The sequence below is a fragment of the Sparus aurata genome, chromosome 12 (assembly GCF_900880675.1).
Source record: "Sparus aurata chromosome 12, fSpaAur1.1, whole genome shotgun sequence".
Lineage (NCBI taxonomy): Eukaryota > Metazoa > Chordata > Actinopteri > Spariformes > Sparidae > Sparus > Sparus aurata.
In genome coordinates, this window is record NC_044198.1 from 7297307 (window position 1) to 7311556 (window position 14250).

The 14250-nt window shown below is 42.3% G+C and overlaps 1 protein-coding gene across 12 annotated transcripts in view; it reads right to left on the minus strand.

Moving 5' to 3' along the window:
- Nucleotides 1-3861: 3861 nt before the first annotated feature.
- The window catches only part of grin1a (glutamate receptor, ionotropic, N-methyl D-aspartate 1a), a 43107-nt gene continuing 32718 nt past the window's right edge, over nt 3862-14250 (minus strand). For 3 of the 12 annotated variants that reach the window (XM_030436513.1, XM_030436516.1, XM_030436517.1), the window contains 3 exons: nt 10163-10189; nt 9271-9381; nt 3862-5873 (listed from right to left, as the gene is read on the minus strand). In XM_030436513.1, coding sequence (XP_030292373.1) covers nt 5805-5873; nt 9271-9381; nt 10163-10189 — 207 coding nt within the window. In that variant the 3' untranslated portion in view covers nt 3862-5804. Of the gene's footprint in view, nt 5874-9270; nt 9382-9516; nt 9550-10162; nt 10190-14250 lie in introns of those variants that run through there. The other 9 variants (XM_030436515.1, XM_030436523.1, XM_030436525.1 and 6 more) reach the window with 7 other exon arrangements.

Genomic DNA, 14250 nt, shown 5'->3' on the forward strand with positions numbered 1-14250 from the left:
TGAAATTTTGCCACTGTCTGTGTTTAAATGAATGTCACTGAGGACCTTGACAAAGGCAGGAGCAGTTTAAGTCACCAATGTTGCTATTAAAGCTGCTTTCAGTCAAAAATATTTCTCATAAAAACTTGTAAATGGCACTCTTGAAGAGGCAAAGGAGAAAAATAAGTAGAAACCAAGCTAAAGAGGTGAAATCATGCAGTGATGGTATATAAAAAGAAAAAGAGCACCAGCTGTATGGTCAAAGCCCAAGTCAAATAATCCTGATGATTTAAGTTTAACCCATAATTGCAGCTCTAGGTTGGCACCATCTTTTCCCTAAGACCTTTCGAACAGGGTGTGTGGCTTGTTTCTTCACATTCTCGATATTTGTCAGCAACACCTATGATATGAAATGTCAAAATGTCTCCTTGAATAAGGACCTGGTATTGTGAACGCTGGCTCACTGTCACACTGTCGTGCATGGCTCTGCTCTTGTCAACTTGATTTAACATTACATGGTCTGATTAATGGATATGGAAGTAAACATAAAACTGAACAAGACTCTACAAGTCTAACAAGCTTCTAGTCGTACTGCCCAAAGTGAAGCTATGTGAAGCTGACCTGAGTGCTGGCATCAGCTTTATTAACATCTCCACAATAACACTGTCACTATGATGTTTGGCAGCACGCATTACAGTTTATGTTGACTATAACAGTGCAATGGGGTTCAGTGTTATCAGAGTTTTACTGAATCTGTTCTTACCTAATACTGACTTGGTTTGGTTGCCTCTGTATCAAATTTGAAATCAGGATGGAAAAGCTGGGCAAGGATTGTCTGCAAGGTGATCACAATTAGCACACCCATGTTCAGGACTTTCAGGTTCAACTACTTCTGTTTGGATCACCTGCAATACTATTCTAATCATCAATTACAGTTATTAAGAGTTCAAACGAAGTTAAGAACTCGATGCAAAAATAGAAAAAACTCGAAATATTAAATTGTAAAATAAGGTAGCCCTGTGATGAACTGGCGATCTGTCCAGACTGCACCCTGCCCCTCGCCCAGTGTCAGCCGGGACTTATTCCAGCTCCCCACATCCCTCTGAAGGATAAGCCGTCACAGATGATGGATGAATGAATGGATGGAAATAACGACAATTAGTCAAAGTTCAGCTATAAATCACATCTTCCCAGCGGAGAACCAATCAGCACTCAGAGTCTCATTAATCTCTCTGACAGAGTGTGACAGAGTGTCGGCTGTGATCAGGGCAGAGGGTCAGCGGACCAGAACAAACGTCTCACCTGACAATATTCTGTGACTCACCTCTGCCTCAATAAGGTATGTCATTAATTAACAATGACAGCCGTGATCTAATTAATGATGGGGCGCGTAATTTAATTAAAGATTGTACTGACTGTGACAGTGCCTGTGTAGGAGCTATGTTCCACTGGGGTTACCATGGTATCATTTTAAGCGGAGGAGACATGTTATTAACCTTTCCATGTGATGGTTCTTTAGAAAGATCCATATTTAAATTAGCTTAAAGGCTGACATATGTACACACATGTGCAACACATCTATCATTTCTCTGTTGCAACATGTCCTTGATTTTGCTTGTCAGTTTGTTTTAAATATCATGGTACAACATCTGGAAGGGACATATGCCGCTATAAACAGATTCTAGAAGAGTTCATGCTAGCAGTATTATAAAGTTAAATGCCCAAAGTGACAATATTGATAAGCTGATCTTTAGCAGGAAATGTTTACCATGCTCTACATTTTAATTTAGCATGTTCCCATGCTAACATTTGCTGATAAGCAAAAAATACAGCTTGGGCTAATGAATTCCATTAAATGAAATTGTGAATTGGAACCATTCTTTGGGAACAAGTACACGATTTGATTGCAAGCCAGTTTTCGAGATAATTCAGTCCGGACCAAATGGGGGACCAAACAAAAAAAAACTATCCAGTATCAGACATAACAATGCTTATAACACACAAAACAATCTAACAGAAACTAGTCCCTGGTAACGTTAGCTTAAAATTGTCATGGCTACTATATTTGTCAGCTAGTGCTTCATACAGCAGGTACAGAACAACACATCATGTCATTGGAGTGATGCTTGATTCTACCTGATGAAAATAAGTACAGTATTTACTCTGTTCATCAGTCAGTGAGAAACATAGGCCTGGCTCTTGGTCTTTTCAAGGTGTAATCTGCAAAATATGGCCCCAATTCGAAGGTAGCTCCAAAAATATAGGGGGCACCATATCACCACTGTAACCAACAACAGCTGCTCTTTGCTAGCTATTCTTGATTGTAGCTAGCAACCATTAGCTGGTTAGCTCATGGCTCAGTTAGCCGTGGAGCCCGAGTTTGCCACAAGGGGGAGTCACCACAGGCGAAAGGGCCCAGCTCAACTAGATTTGGCAACTTTGACTTACTCCAAACCAGAGGTGACAGTGGACAGACAACACACACAACACTGTGTTGGCAAGTTTTTTCTGTGTTTAGTGTGTTTTATGATGTTTTAACGAGGCAATCAAGCTTGTCTTCGTTCAAGAAGAGGTGTACTTTTTTTTTGTTTTCTGTTAAGTGAGACATTACAAGTAAGAGTTTTTAATTTCTTGTGTGGTATTAAGACACAGGACTGGCCGGGGCTAGCTCGTTAGCATGCTAACGTCAGTAGATATCTCTGCGGCATTACTGCAATGTAAGTTCATTTGTTAAACTAAAATTCTGGCCAAATTGACCAGCTTTGCTTTGACTCTCTGCTGCTTCCTGCAGGCCAGGTCACACACACTCAGACTGTCTGTCTGTCTGCAACTTATACAATAGTTTTAATATTCAGTGCTGGGAAGAGTAGTTAGGAGTAAAGCTGTCTGAGTCTGAAAGCTTTTGAATGCTGGCGCCCCATCTGATTCAATTCTAACATGAAGAATTTGAATAATGCAGCTATTAAACACTTTAAATCTAGTTTTGTGTAGAGCTTTGGGTTTTCATTTTGATTTATGTTGCACTTTGAAAGCTTGTTCTTGAAAAGGGCTGAACAAAATGTATTCTCCCCGTTGCTTAGACTTTGTCCATTCTTTTAAGGAGGTCCTCGTATTCCCTTATGTAAGCTGACTGCTGGGCTGGAGCAGGACAGTTGTTAAAAATATCCCATCATGCACTGCCGCTTCACCACTGAACCACTGCACATAAGACCTACTTTTTCTTAATTGATGTTCTTACTCGCCTTCATTTGTTCTTTAAACCTCCTCACTCCTATTTGATTCTTTTAAATGTTATATTTTCTTCTTGTGTATGTTTCTGCATAGCTTGACATTTTTTCTTCTTTGATATAGGGTCTGATATATTTTCTTCATTTTGGTTCAGTATGTGCGTACATTGTTTCAACTGTGTAGCCCTTTGAAATTCTTAAAATAGCAGTAAAAGACATGCAACGCTACAAATATCTTACTGACTTACTCACGTGCTGTGATGAAAATCATTTGTGTTGAAACTATAAATCAAATAATCCATTAGTCAATCGGAAAAAAAAAAAAAATAGTTCAGCATCTTATAAGTGATGATTTGATGCTTTTTTATCATTCGTATAAATTTAAATTTAATATCTATTGTTTGTGACGGTTGCTTGGACAAAAAAGTTACTTTGAAGACTTTTTGAGAACCTTAGGCCCCGGGGAATTTTGTCATTGGGACATTTTTCCATATTTCCTGACTATTCACTAATATTAATAGACCATACAATCAAAAGATTAGTCATAAAATCCACGGATTGAATGCCAATGTAAGTAGCTGTTGGTCACAAGAAAGTCAGGTCACAGGTATGTAATGTTAAATGTGAAATTTCAATAATAAAAGCACAGGATTGGTTGGACTTGTCAATGTCAGTATATTTTATTTACATTTGTATAAACAGGATGAGTCAATGCAAGATCTTCACTGGAAAAGGTAAGAAAAACAAGTGGTTCCTCCCTTATGGGGTTTAGTGTGTGTTTGTGTGTGTGTGTGTGTGTCTATGTGTGTGTGTGTGTGAAATTATAGTTTAAAACATTCTCAGCTGCAGTCGTAATACAAGCGCAGTGCGATCTCCTCATCCCTATTTACACTGAACCAAACTCTATTTACAGTTCATTCAATTTAAGTGCTCTGCACAGCTCGGCTAACTGTAATCAGCGACAGCAGGCAACCAAAAACAAACCAAAGCACTGTTAGAAACACGTAAGCATGCATAGGCTGGAATGGGAACATGATAAGAAGCAAACTCTTGGTTCAAGTTGAGAAACCAAATTGTGTGTTAGGACTTTGTGTGGTCGTTTAAAAAGAGATTTGTGGAAATAAATACTTCTGATGGAGGAGGTACTGTCTGTGACTGACGTTGTAGTGGTTCTGTTCTAGTTTCTTGGGTTTTGTTTTTTTTTACAGTTTGGGAGACCCCTCAGCATAAAGTGCTATATGCAGTGCCAGACACCAGACAGGATGTGATAGTCTTTGTCATCGAGCAGCAGTGGTTTCTCAGCTCCAGAAAATGGGAAACGGCCTGTTTTCGCATCTAACCGCGCTCGCAAACTGAGACACGCTTTCAATTCACCCGGGTTCCTTCATGTAAAAGTTCCCTTCTGGGGGGAAGTTTTGCATGAAAGACCGAGTGCTGGTTGGGTGAAAAACCTGGCCCTTTGATGCAACCCCTCGGAGACTGGAAGTGAGAAAGACTGCTGCGGCGGGAGAGAGGAAGAGAGAGGGCGTCCCCCAGCGTATCATGGCTTACGGTCTCCAACGTGTTTGGATGGAAAAAAAACAAAAAAAAACAAAAAAACAAACATGTGAATGAACTGTTTCATCAGACTGCAAATTAATCTGTCAGCTCATGTGGTCACCTGCTCATCTCTTGCGATCAATAGTAGTAAAGCTTAACAGATCTTTCGTCTTACTAGGATTTTAAAAAACATGCATTTGGCATATTAGTACAAAAGTAAAGGGGGGGGGAAGATATGATACAGATATATCCTTCAAAATAACAATAAACAATTTCATCATTCAGATACATAAAGCTCTTATACAAGCACACACATGCTTCCATCATCTTCACTGGTAGACAAGATGAATCCTTTCCTCGTCACTGGTGCCACGATTAGTGCTTCAAATAAAGAAACAGTGTCTATAAACCTTTAAGGTGTTGATAAAAACACAGGTAGTTCCTATTAAAAAATACGTGATATCCATTGAAGCTTACAGTACAGTCTCGTATTGCAGTAAATGTCGATAAGAAAAACTAGATTTTACTATTGTGTCTAAGCCCTAATCGGAAGTGATATGTGGGGTACGGTACTTGCACCAAAGACTAGTTTATCCGTTGACTTAACCAAACTAAACCTGGCTCGCTAAAGTCCTACAGCTGCTCAATAAATTTGAAAGTAGTTAACATCAAACATTAATAAATTCCTGTGAGTAAAAGGACGAAAAACAAGGTTAAATAAGTTCAGCTAATAACATACAGAAGGAAAAGATTGTATATGTGAGTCGGATGGGATTCTTCTGTGCATGCTCAGGGACCCTACAAACATCTAACGCCAGATAATCCTGACTTTGAAAGAAAGGTGCAAGTTCAGTGTTTTCTTCTTCTTTTTGTTTTTTTTTTCTTTTCCAGCCACGTCTCCGGCAAGAAGTCTTTCCTCAAAAGCTCCGTCGGCAGGCAAAGCTTCGGTCTCCGCGGCGAAGGGAACGAGGAGACGGGTCCTCCCTTTCCTCTCCCCTCCGCTCCCTCCTCGCCTCGTTTCCTCTCTCCTCGGGGAGCAGAACGTCTCCCCCCTCTCTTTTACACCACGGTGCTGACAGACGGGTCAGACAAGTTGAGTTGGCCCGTGATGTCAGTGGGTGGGTACTGCTGCAGAGGTGAAGAGACACGGGGGGGAAGGAGGAAGGGAGACACAGAACAGGGTGTCATTCTTGACAAGAGAAGCATTCGGAGGGTTCTTCTTGCTGTTAACCTTAGTATAATTATCTAAACATTCATTGGTTATTCTATTTTAAGAACACCTGTGCTTCATTTCTGCAGAAATTTTGAAGCAGGAGGGTTCTCTAACCCCGCTCAGGCACACCTTACTTTTTTGCTGAATGTCTTTAGGTTGGATTTTTGGATTCTGTGGCCGTGCCTGAGGTGGGTTAGTTGGGAGTGGACGTAAGGTCACGACTTTGGACGACAGCAAATTTGAACCAGGAATTGTTTTATTTTTGGCATTTTTTTCTCCCCACAGTCGTCTAAACGCATGCAGACAGGCCGCTTCTCTAAATGTGGCCAGCTCCGGAGGAGAGGATGACTTTTAGTCTGATTTCAAAGTGCTGTCGTGTCGGACTCTTACGTCCAGTCCCGGCTTCATTCACTGTGCTTCTTTTGAAGCAGAGTGCGTTGAATTATAGGCGTCTACAGTGCTGAGAGGGGAACAAGATCCCGATTCCATGCAGGTGCTTAGTTTCTATGGCAACAGTGATTTTGCTTTTGACTGAGTCTTTTTTTGTGTGTGGACCGACAGCAGTAAGCCATATATGTATATATATATTTTTAACAATGCTGAGGCTGCTCTTTCGGCTGATGAGCACACATATAGGAACCTGGTGGAACAATGATTCGTTAAACATGGTACATAAAGTCAATTACATCATAAATAGAGCTTGCGACATGCTGCTCTTTTCATGTTTTGGAACACAGTGTAATTGGGTGGAGTAATAAACTCTCTCTGATGATTTCCAACGTGCCAATCATAATCTGGACTCCCAGAAAAACCTGTTTTTATAACATCCAATGTGCGAGAGAACATGTTTTGTTTTGTGCAGCGAGTGCATCGCAAAGGAACAGAACCAAAACAGGGAAGAGTCTTGCCTCGGCGTACCCATCTCAAATTTTGTCCTTCTCAATTGAGCGAGATCTGATAGGATTTCAAGTGCCTCTCGTTTCAAGCTGATAGAGCCAATACATTCAAGCATATGAGCTTCAGAAGCTGCTATGATGCAACTGACATGCTGACAGATTGGGAAACATCCAGACTGAATGGTAAAATGTTGATTTTTTTTTTCTTCTCCTGAATAGAGTCAGAGTGGATGTTCCTCATCTCCTTGACCCGCGAGTTGCATCATGATCATATGGCTTACAGCCCCCATTCGGGTCTCCTCATGTCTTGTACCTTGAGGGCCTGCTAACAGCGCACCCTACTGGGGTCAAGTGGACCAGCAAAAGAGAGACACTTCACTGACATCACAACCACAGTTAATGGTTATTATAAAGCTACTTATTCGGTACAGCTATGGTGATTCTTCTTAATAAACAGCACAGCTACAGAGATTATCTCTACTTGTCACTACAGCTATGACAGTTACAGTCATTGGCATGCTTGCAGAGGGAGAGAGGAGCAGTGTGGCATGTGGGTGAGGGACACTGACACTCAAGTCCATTGATATCCATTAATATAAAATAAGAACATTTATATAAAATCAAAAATAATGGTCAAAGACTGGGGATGGTAGATCTTTCAATTGGAGCATCGATTTTTTTTTTAAAGTTGCGCTAAATCCTGTTTTATATTTCCACTTTGAGCCGTTTGTTTCGCCCAAAAAAGACCAGCGTCCGAAAAACCTCACACAGACATATTAACGATACATGGCGATGCCACTTCTCTTCTTCTCTTCAAACCAATTCTAGTGAGAAACCTCCAGGGGAGAGCAAAGGTGATTTGGTTCAATCAAAGCAGAAACATCCATAAAAAAAGGAGAGTTAAAACAAGAGAAAGAGAGAAAGACAGGAAATCAAATCAAAACACACAAAAAAACCATTCACTTTGTGACCCATTAGCTTAGTTTCCATAGGCTACATCTCCCCTGAGAAACACATTCAGAACACAATGTTAGTGCAGCAGCCTCTCTGTGAAGGTGCTACCTCCACAGATTATTGCTGTTTTCTTTTAAGTCCTATGCCAGATTCGGTCAGCGACCAGCTATGCCTGGCGGTGCAGCTGGGCACGCATGACTGCGGGTCACTGGTTTGTCAGAGCACTTCCAGCTTGTGGAGCACAATCTCCCAACCGCAACGAGCAGGACTTTTTCTACTGAACTGTAAAAGAATGGAGAAAACCTGACACTCTCAGTGTGCTGCAACAAAGGAGTCACGCAAAGATAAAGAGACTGTGTAAAAATGTGATTCGGGGAACGAAGGGCAGCTTGTATTTGTAACACAGTGAGAGTCTAAGGCTTCACAGAGTCTGTAGCCGGGCAAAAAAACAAGAAGTAAAACACAAAAGAAGGCCGTCGTCACCACCTGAAAATGTACCCTGAAAGAGGCATGCACAGTTCAGACCACAAGGACACTGAAAAATAAAACAAGAATTATGACAAATAAAATATGACAAAGCAAAAAAGTAAACTGATTAATAGAAAAATCCATGAGTGCAATCCTGAAATAGACATGTTAAAAAAATAAGACGACACATTAGTTTTGTTTCCCGGGAGGACTCGCCGTCACGACTACCTTGGAGATGGCATTGGGGAAAAAAAAAAAAAAAAAAGACGAAACACCAGCGCATGCTTCTCCAACCAAAAGCAAACCAACGGTGGCGGTAACTCAAACAAAGGAAGTGCGGGCGGCATCGGTGCAAAGAAACGATGGATACACAAAGGATCAAGCAGTCAAAAAAAACAGGACAAGGACACAAATATATAAACAAATACGCTGACGTACAGTATACACACACCACAACGGCACCAAGATATACACAATCGCCAGAATCCACGTCCAAACCAGAGGCAGGGAGGAAGAGCAGCCCAAGACAAAACACCACTGCCAGACTGCTTGCTTTTTTTCGCCCCCCTCCTCCAGAGGAACACGCCACTAAAACCCATCCAAACCCCCCCCAAAAAAATCACTTGGGACACCCCCTTCCCCCGAAATTCAGAGCCCAGCTCCTGGCCTGGCCTGACCTGTGTTCCTGCACTGATGCCCTCCGGCCTGTAGAGGACCTACAGGTGCTTAATGGTGATGGCTGATCGATGGTGGACGGACAGACACGTGGCAGAGGCCGCCGAGGGAGCCTTGTGGAAATGAGTGAGTGGAACATGTCTCGCGGTTCGGATTATGGAGATGTGGGCAGAGAGAGGACAGAGAAAGAGGAAAGGAGAGGGGTGAAAGTAGAGACAGAGGACGAGGAGGAGGACGAGGAGGCGAAGAAGAAGAAGAAGAAGAAGAGGAAAGAGGGGGGAGAATAAACAAGGAAGATGTTGCTTCTTCGTCTCCTTACCGTGTCTTTGGAGGACCTACGTCTCTTGATGCTGGAGGCCAGGGTGGTACTGATGGACCTAAAAGAGGCTTTCTTTTTGGGGTCGGGCTCTGCTCTACCACTTTTCCTATCCTAAAATGAATATATGTAGAAACATTATTCATGTTCTCTGGCTGGGGTGATAACCGTGGTTCCAGTCTCACCCGGTCGCTCTTCCCACCACCATCACCACCACCACCACCACCACCCATCACCCCAATAAATTACCTTACTTTATATTGTCTAAATAGAGGGAGGGTCCTACGGCATTTGGAAAAGTAAATTGCGCAAAGAGGAGGAAAGAAAGGAATAAAGCCTGTTAGATGTGAGAGTGGAAATAGTCTGTTCAGTCTGATATGAGGGCATTCGTCTACATGCTAGGCAACAGTATCACATCGGGAGTGCACAAGGCGGCACAGTAGTAGAAAATATGCTGACACGCTCACTTGGCCCCTAGAAATGCATTGGAATGAGAGATGACTAGTAAAGATGCCAGTGGGTTGTGATACCTACTGCTTTAACCACCTAAATTACTCCCGCTATTGCCTGAAGACACGTTCCTCGTCTCCACATACAGGTGATCTCAAGTTAACGGATCAACTTAAACAAGATACCAAATGTGATCTAGAATTTGCCCTGTAGTCTGTTCCAACCAAGAACATTGGGAAATGAAGTAAAACATGAATAAATAAAAAGGTTAAAAAAGAAAAGGAAAGAAAAGAAGCAGTTTTAACCATATCCTCACAAGATGGCGGGCCAATTTGGTGCCCTCCCTCCCTCATACCATCAGAGTGCCCCACAGCTACTCTCAGCACAATAACTGGGTGTTTGTGTGCGAAAAAAAATAATGATACTCATATTAAGGTATTCTTACATCCTGAGTCTCTAGAGAGGAAGAGGGCTGCATAGGGGGAGAAAAGAAAAATAAAATAAATTTTCCATCCACTTAATGGTTATTACTTTAAAGAAGATCCTTAAGCAAAAGCCAAGGGAACCAAAAAGGGCGGATATCTAAAAGATAAAGTAAAATAAAAAAACTAGCAAAGCAAACATCCACATCCAAAGCCAGGCAGGTATAAAAAGTCAAGAAGCTACAGTATCAGAGGCCACTAAAGTGCATATCAAAGAGGAAAAAACAACAGCGACAAAAGTCAGTATCGAAGCCCATTTAAAGTCATTATACCTCAACGGGTATAATGGAAATTCACCCCACACACAAGGGATTGGGATGGAGGATGAGATGAGCGCATCAGAAAAAGTAAAAAGAAAAAGATGGTCACCTATTGTTCTGCAAAAATATTCTTGCTCTGAGTTAAAGTGCAAAAAAAAAAAAAAAAAAGAAACAGGTTCTGCGAATCTGTGTGCTTGATTTCATGATGGTCTGAGCAGATGGAGGCCTAAAGACGCTATTTCTAAAAAAAAGAAAGCACTCTAAGATGGATGTTAGGCAAAGTATAAGTGGAGGATGAGTGAGCAGATGCGGGGAGGGAGGCCCGTCGGGCGGGCGGGGCAGTGTGGTGTGAATTTCAACATGCTAAAACGTTATATGGATGGAGAGAGGGATAAAGGGGGGGAAAACATAGAAGAAGTAAAACACAAAACAAATAGCATGACAAATCGATCCTGGCCAGCACTGGCCCCGCAGTACATCTCTTTTCATCAGGTCACATGACTAGGCACTTTTAGGGGCACAATTGTACCACCCATCACCCCGCCGACCAGCATGTTTCTCTCAACCCGCTAATGACATGGTATCAGGTGGAGAGCAGGCATTGGCTGGCCTGGAGGATAGATGAGCACTGGGCAGAGAAGTGATTGGTGCACGACATCACCCGATTTTAGTGCAGGTAATAATGGCTAAAATCTTTTTTTTCCTGTTGGAAGATGACATCTCATGTTAGTAAATGGAGAACGTCAGCCTGCGTAACAAGAGAGTCTAACTGTCAGCGTCAATTTCTCTTCTTTTTAATCTTTACTTCCACACATTTCTTACACGTCTGGGACTGCAGGAGCGCAGCCTGGCCGCTCTGAGCCCTGATGAAGTGCTGCGTGTGCACAGTCCCGGCCATGCACGGCATGCTTGGACCGTCAGATGAAGCGTGGCATGGGACTCGCACAGTGTACAGCAGCCGCCTGTTTCTCGTCGGAAACAGAAGCGAGCCGCCACACTGCATCATCATAAAAACCATCGTCATCATTATCATCATCATCAGCATCATCACCACGCAACAGGGTTTCTTTTGTTTTCGTCCCAAATCGACACCAGTTTCAGTCTCGTTCAGACAGTGCACTTCTGAGTAACGTGGGTTTTAAAAGGCGGACGTGTAGCCTCTCAGGGATGTAGTGGTCGACGACACATTGGGATCACAGACAAATCAGAGGCGTATAGATATAAATCTGTATGATGTAAATTTAAACAACACATTGTTATAGCATCAAGACCAAGCTGCAAAACAAGTACAGGAAAATACAAAATACAAAGAGCAAATATAGTTCAAACCAGAGCAGTCGTATTGGCAGCTCGTTAGATATATAGAATGGAATCAGCGTCAGTGTTGAGCGATGTGCAGAAATAAATTATAGAAGATAAGAATGTACAGGGTGCATTTTTAGATAAAATATTAAATCTAAATCTCTGTTTTTAAATTAAGTTTTATTTCAGGCCAATCTTAAGAAACATCTGTAATATTGCTGACTCCATCCGTCTGTAAAGCTGACGGGTTTTGAGCTAACAAACAAAGGGATTCCGTCACATAAAACATGGAAAATGTATTCGGTAATGACAGGACCGTCACCGAGAGAGCTAAAATGAGAGCAGTTCTTTAACTTCTGATTCAGGCCAATGTCCAGATCTTTTAAAGCTGGAGTAACTTATCAGAAATATAACAGAATTATCTCTGTAATCAAGGGACAGCATTTTTAGACTTCCCTCCGTTAGCATGAGTGTTCAATTCTGACGTTGGTCATGTTGGAAAGTGTTTCAGAAATGTTTGTGAAACCTGGTAAGATTGCTTTTATGACTTCACAACCGGCATTATGTTACTTTTTACCATAAAATAACAGCTTTAATCATTTGAATGGACCCATAGCCTTGCTTCTTGCTGAAGTAACCGCTTACTTATGCTAGTGTATTTTTGGTAAGATAGCGAGCCAGTTATAAGTGCAGCTAGCTTACTTTGCCGGGACCAGACAGTAAGTCGCTGCACTGACGGTTGGTGTTTACACTGCTAGCACAAAAGCTATGGCCCACCGCAAGGAGGAGGTTTTCAGGCCCGGAGCAGGGACGGTAGGTTTGGTTTATGCTAATATGGCAAAGTAGATATCCGACTGTTTCATATTTACACGTAAAACACATGTGAAGCAAAACTAGCTTAGTTTTAGCTGACTATTTAGCTGCTAAATGCTCCATTTTGTTTACCAACCAGTTGCTAACTCATTTTGATGCTTTTGCTGATACTGGTGGTTGCTGTAGCCTCAAATGATGCTATGCGTTAACCAAAGGTCACACAGCTGTCACAATAGAGACAACATCTAAAGTTGTGGCTATACAGTACATCTGTTACAGACTTGGGATATAGTAAATGTATAAATTTAGATCATAAAGATTCACATCACTTTGAAAAAGGCTGCTAAATTCTCTTACCAAAATGTAATATGCCACTACATCTCTGTGGCTACAGCTCCTTAACGCTGGGATATCTTATGCATGCAATCCTGGCAATGCATGCGTCTTAATTTCATTGTAAAGCAAAGGTGTGTGGCGTGGGTGTTGATGAACTCTTCCGGGGTTTTGAGCATTAACAGCATATGGGTATTGTTTCAGCCTGCAGAGGATGAGGGATGTACCACATGAACAGATTCATGTTAGTCAGAAGTGCATGTTCTCTCAGGTTACATGTCTGTGTTTAAAGGTATGTGGGTGCACAGTTACTGCACAGGGCTTTGCGTAATACACCAACCTGGGGCAGTATAAGCACATAATTACATACAAACACACGCACAAGCAGTCAAAATGATGCCAACAACGGGACTCCATGTTTCAGGGCTTGCCGTACTAAGGAAGGAGGAGGCCACATAAACTGTGATCTTAGATTTTCCATCGTGATGACTTTGTGTCCTACATAACCAAGTTGTCGTTTTTAATTTGAGAAAATGAGATCACGGTGAGTAATCAAATCAGTGCACCCAAACAGTATGAATAATATCCTGCATAATATTCACGCAGAAGAGGACAGATTGTATCAGCCCGACATGACTTTGCGGGCTCCTTCTGCAATCCTTACATGAGACCCCATTACAGTGGTTATATTTAGGGCATTGAAGATCGTGCGTGTCCGGTTATTTTAGCCCGAGGGCCCACAGTGACGGTCGGTGAGCAAGAGGAGCATGCATGAGCCGTCTTTGTTCAGCGTTGCAGAGAAATCAACATGATCACCGCCGACATGGATACAAAAAGCGCTACGTCTACAGGCAGTTTAGTGTGTCCCTCTCCTTTCTCAGTGATCCCACCCCCCCGCATGCATTCACCTGCTGTATGCGCCCTAGAGAACGCACATCTTTATGAGGACATTCACAACAGTTAAACACAGTAGTCGGGTCAATGGCAGACACTCTCAGAACAACATTGGTTTGCTGACAGGCACTTGTGATTTTATACTGTACCTTCTTCCGGCCCTGCTTTCTCTATTCAGCAGGACCAAACACTGAGCTTTGCTTCAAGGCTCACAAAGAGTCAGCAGACAGGCTGCCAGGGCCACACCACTGACTCACAGTGTGACTGGCTATTTAATGCAGAGCCCCTGTACCCCCAAGCTATCCAATCAGGGAGTGAAACCATCAAGAGTAAAGGACGGGAGGGTGTGAGTGGAGGTTGGGTGCTCCGAATGTCCGATTGTCGTTCGGGGCAAATCACGCTCTTCTGCCTTTTTGCTTGATTGCAGCTTAAGGGTCCAATTTGTAAGA